We start from the raw sequence: 5,396 nt of genomic DNA on the forward strand, positions 1-5,396 counted from the left end.
ATGATGCCAAGAGGGCAGACAAGTTACTAGAAGAGATGGTGTAGCTTTCAACTTCCAAGCCAAAGTATGCGGTCAGGAGCGATGGTGCGCTTAATGTTGGTGCCTGTAAGATGCAACTCACAGTTGCTTGGCCTATTTTGTCTCATCAATCTAGTAAAGGATACATGTTGAATTGCTCGGTCTGTCTACAGGCTCAACGTAGGGATGCACATGAATAATTAGGCTGGGGCCTGCGGGAGATACCGGTCGAACCATTAGAGATCAAGAGTATCTTGCCTCGCTCGCTCAGTTTGACACGGTGCGTGCTCGATCTTGGCACAAGCACAAGCATAATCTGGAATGAAGTCACTGGTGTCTGGCAGATAGTAGGCCAGTGCTTCACAAAACAGACTGTTTCCATTACTCCTTATGAGTACATCTGGTTCAGCACAATGTTCTGTCAGATAAGTATCTTTCGACTACAAATTCTACTTCAGACCACTGAAAACAAAACCACAAAACAACAAGAAAGATGCTGCCATGTTTAAATATAAATACCGTAGAAATAATCCCCTCAACTTTATGAATTCAGTTGTTCTGCCAGTGGCATTTGCACTGCAGAATTTGCCATAACAAATAGCTATCACACTATACTCGGAGAATGAATATTAGGCAGTCACCACTTCTACACTATCACATTACCAAGAAGACGATGTTGCCCCTGGCATCGTGCTAGGAGCGAGGGGTGAAAACCCTCGCGCGGCTAGCAAGTCCTGCTTCATCCACCGCTGCTGCTGGATAGCGCCATGGTGGCGGACCCCGGTTCCAAAGGTGGTGACGGTTCATATCACCGGTAGCATGGAAGTACTGGAGTACTAGAGATCCTATAAAATCACTGGAGTACTAGAGTTCCTAGAAAATCATCAGTAATGGTAGAGGAGCCAGGAATCCATGATGACTGAGCTCAGGCAGATAGCAGCCGCAATATCTAAAAAGATACTAACAGGATTGGATGGCAAATAAACTGTCCAAACGTATCACCGTCTAATGCTGTGATCCTGCTTAACGTTCATCATTTCAGTTTCTTCCATAGAACAGCAGCAGTCTGTATCACAAATATCACAAGATCAGCCAGCAGTACAGCTACATGAGCTGAACAAACAAATGCTAACACACGATAAATGGATTTTTTCGCACATATGAAGAAAATTCACATACTGGGCCATTAAATAGTTTCAGGCTGCAGAATATACCTGACTAATCGAATGTCAAGACCACCAATAGGAAATCAAGAGCAGCAGCTAGCCTCTCTCAATCAGTTTGAGGCGGCGAAGCTGAATCTGACTCATGTACACAAATAATCCTGAAGGAAGCCACCAATGTCTGACAGGTAATAGTAGTAGTGCTCCACAAATCAATTTGTGAGTCTATGACTCCATATGAGTTCTCTTTTGACTGCAAATTCTACTTCAGACCATCTGCATCAGTAACCTGACCAAAAATCAACACATCACAAGAAAATATACTGCAATGTTTATATATGTATACTATGTTTATATATGTATATTAATACTGCAGCAATATAATCCCTCAAATTAACAAATTTCAGTTCTCCCGCCAGCGGCATTGGACTGCAAAGATTGCAATAACTAGTGTAAATCATAATAATTAGTAACACACCATTATTATATCTTAAAATAAAATAGCAATAACATTTGTACTCCGAGAAGGGATAACAGTAACCACTTCTACACCAAAAGATCACACTATTACATTACCAAAAAGAGGTGTTGCGGTTCGAACTTAATATAACCAGCCTAGATGATGATGGAAATGCTACCACTTGACGATGAATCAGCAGAATGACAACCATCTTCCTAGGCCCACACGGGGATAACAAGCCAAGCTCTCCTCATACACCATAGGAACAAGCGGCAGAATCTCGCTGTCCAATGCTGAATTATCCTCCGATGAAGTAAACTTGGATCGTTGAGGGACTCCTAGGTATGGCGCACTTGTGGCAAGCGGTAACTGATCTTGTGAATACAGACTCTGAATTGTTTGCTTGAGCGGATCATAGACACCTAGGTTTCTGCCAGTATTCAGCAGGATTCCCCCGTCTTTGGGATCAACAGCCAATGGCACCACAACATTTGTCACAAGAGAATAGTCAGGCGACGCTTCCAAACGAATCACCCATGCTCTGCCCCATATGCAACGCCCACGCTCTAGCCTCCATACGTCTAAGCTGTTTGTCACTGGATCTGCAAGAACAGCGCATAATGCTCCCTGAAGCTCTACCACAAATGCACTGCATGGGCTCCTCTTACTCCATACCGTGATGCACGAAGGGCAATGGATGGTATCGAACAGTCTCGTAGAGATATCGAAAGAGACGATGGCTCGTTCGTAGCTCCGACCCAGCCTTGGGTCACTCATCCAGTACAGCACACCTCCGACATAGGCGGGTGGCATGTCATTCACGGGCAGAGGCGGCAGCGGCACCAAGTATTCATGGGCAAGTTCCGCGGAGTTACACCACCGCAGCTCGCAAACCGACCTATATCCACGAGAATGGAAGTTCTTCTGGTGATAGACGATTTCAACAATAACATGCTCACGAGACAAAGGGTCGAAAGTCAGGCCAACATTCTTGCCGCTGACTGCAAATGCATGTTTTTCTGCCGCATTAATTCTTTGGCTTCCCAATGCTAGGTACATCTGCGGTCCTGGGTTACGATAGACCCTGTGGAAACCTGTGCCTGGGTTGTAGAGATAGTCATTTGTAGAGGTGCTCACTAGGTTCATCCCATGGCAAGGCTTGGAGCAAACCACCTTTGTATCAAGCAACGCACAATGATTAGAAGCATCACTAAGCCATGTATCCAAGGGAGCAAAACAGAAGGCTGATTGTCCAGTGCCCTTACCCACAAGCATGAGCTTTGGCCTTCTGCCTGTATTCTTATGCTCAAAGTATGACCGCATGAAGCTTTCACTCTTGATCAACCCGAGCCACTGCTTGCAGATCAATTTGGACTGTTCTACTGATTTAGCTGGGAGGCGGAGTAGGATCTGTTTTACCGCCTTAGACAGGGTAGACGACAAGGCTATCTCTTCATCTGTTTTATGTATTGGAGTAAGGCAGTCTTCAAATAAACCAAATCTTGAAGGAAGTGGTTTATCATAGATAAATTCATACACCAATGGGCTTGTCTCAGTGACAGAAAGAATGGTCTCCAGATCATGAGAACTGAGGTCGTAAGTGTGAACCTTTTTTTCAAACTTCTCGTGAACCTTGTGCTTGCAAGTAGTGATGATTAACTTCTTCCCTGATCTGCCACTGTCAATAAAACCAATAACTCTCACGGTCTGTGGCTCGCGTAATTCCCTCCCCATGGCGTGCCCTGATAAATCGATTCTGTGATCTAGCGACCAGTTGCCAGAGCTATATTCCAGCAGTCTCCAAATCTCCATAGTGCTACCATGAGGGTTACTGCGACGGTCTCGGACCAGACATAGCTGGTTATCCATCTCCACTAGGTGCCCCGCTGGTGGTGCCTGGTGAGCAAATGGCAGGTCGAATCCCGGTGCTGAGAATGGAGGATTTTGCCCAAAATCTGGTGACAGGAAGGGAGGTGATTGGACACATCTGAATGTCTCCTCCATGACAGAAAAGTATACGATGGCCCCTCTTGGCCGTTTGAAGAGAAGGTAAGGCTGAATCAACCAGTGCAGGAACCCTTTCGCAAACACAGGAGCTAACCTCTGTTCGACAGCGTTACACACGGCAGAGTCTGTAAATCTTCGCAACCCAAAGGGTACCCCTCCGGCAGCCGGCCTCCAGCAATCCCCATGGCTTCCTCCAGGCGTGTACACCTCACACCTGATCGTATCCTGCTCAGGGGACCGGTGTGCCCCATTGATCAACCTCACCACCTTGTGCTCCCTTGTGTGTGCATCAAATCCCAGTCCGGTACTAATCCTGTGTGGCGCCACCGTGGCAGAATGTGGCAGACGCGTCACTGCCCGTGTGGCCGCATTGCAGATGTAGTAAGCCTTGGCAAGAGCATCATACAGGAGGGTGAGGCCATGGCACGATGCAGGTGTCAACACTTCTACCCACTTCCCACGGGCATAGTCAAGGGTGAACAGAAGCTCGTCGTCTCTGGGGCCTTGCGCCAGCGAGCATGAGTACGCCGTCATGGTGCGGAACATTGCGGTGGGGGAGAAGTGCAGAAGCTTCAGTGGCACCCCCGCAGCCCTGGTGATCGCCCGGTGGAGTCTGCAGAACTCCTCGGAGGAGAGCAGCGTGGCCCAGGAGCGGCAGACGGCCCGGAAGCGGACAATGGATTTGATGGGAAGCCTCAGCAGCACCTCCGTCATGATGTCCTCTGCAACTGTCGCCCTGCGTACGGGTAGGGCGGCCTTCAGACGCTTGCTGCTTGGCATGGCAGCCTTCTTCTCACTGCTACACATCATGCCTGTCACCCCAATGTCTGCTGCTCCCAACCGATCAGGTAACTTGGAGAGACAAGGTCTGCAACGAAGTTAACGAATAGTTCCATGTCAGTATAGCAAAGATCGATTCATGAGATCAGCAGGAGCGTATTTAAACATATTTTTACTTTTACTTTCAATTCTTCACTAATTATTACTAACATGGTGCTGTTCTGCACTACTGATAGATAGGCAAAAAACACTGGAGGGACTTGGATAGTACTACTCACTATCAATTACGAAATTAAAGTGGGGATCCTCCCCACGGTGATTATATATACAGATTAAGTAGTACTATCAGTTGGTTGGGCCAACCTAGAATAGATCAGTCTTGTATAAGACCAATGTGGCAGGATACGATTTGTTCCCCCAATGTGATTACTGTTCAGGAAAAAAAGAAAATAACTGCAGAGTAATCCAAGCAAGCGAGGGCCTCCTTACCACCTTTCAGTACAAATCTACGGCGTCCAGGAAGAAATCGATCTTCACTCGAGGTCCAGGCGAGGGCGGCGGACGGCGGCGGCAATCTTTATCGACGAGAAGCCGTAACACACAGCAAGAAAAAAGGAAAAGGAGATCAAGAAAGAAAAACGAACAAGTAGGGACCGGTGCCATACCAACGGACCGGGGGAATCGGCGTCCAAGACAGCGGATGGATCTCCTTCCGGCGAGTTCTACGGCGGGAGGAAGAGCGGCGGGTTCGCAGGCGCGGGCGGAGAGTTGTTTTGTTTTCTTTCTCGCGGGATTTATTTATTAATTATAAGAAAATAAAAGGAGAGATGTCCTTGGATTTGGACGGAAGTCCTAATCTGCCACGACGAGGCTAAACCCTAGATTGGCGAATTTGGAGTAGAAGAGACTTTTTTTTTTTGCGAATGAGACTATGAAGAATCCGTATCTACTCCAAATTGCTCTTTCAA

At 47.2% G+C, this 5,396-nt stretch overlaps 1 protein-coding gene across 1 annotated transcript; it reads right to left on the reverse strand.

The window, feature by feature from the left end:
- Window positions 1-1,736: 1,736 nt before the first annotated feature.
- Window positions 1,737-5,188, reverse strand: LOC124649662. The gene is made up of 2 exons (XM_047189257.1): window positions 4,921-5,188; window positions 1,737-4,516 (listed from the first exon to the last, which is right to left on the reverse strand). Exon 2 carries the CDS (start codon window positions 4,456-4,458, stop codon window positions 1,834-1,836), a length of 2,625 nt encoding a protein of 874 aa, XP_047045213.1. The 5' UTR covers window positions 4,459-4,516; window positions 4,921-5,188; the 3' UTR covers window positions 1,737-1,833.
- Between the last annotated feature and the right edge of the window lie 208 nt (window positions 5,189-5,396).

The sequence above is a fragment of the Lolium rigidum genome, chromosome 4 (assembly GCF_022539505.1).
Source record: "Lolium rigidum isolate FL_2022 chromosome 4, APGP_CSIRO_Lrig_0.1, whole genome shotgun sequence".
Lineage (NCBI taxonomy): Eukaryota > Viridiplantae > Streptophyta > Magnoliopsida > Poales > Poaceae > Lolium > Lolium rigidum.

Excerpts from the sequence above, each read along its gene's own strand:
- LOC124649662 (XM_047189257.1), bottom strand. The coding sequence starts at position 4,458 with ATGATGTGTAGCAGTGAGAAGAAGGCTGCCATGCCAAGCAGCAAGCGT.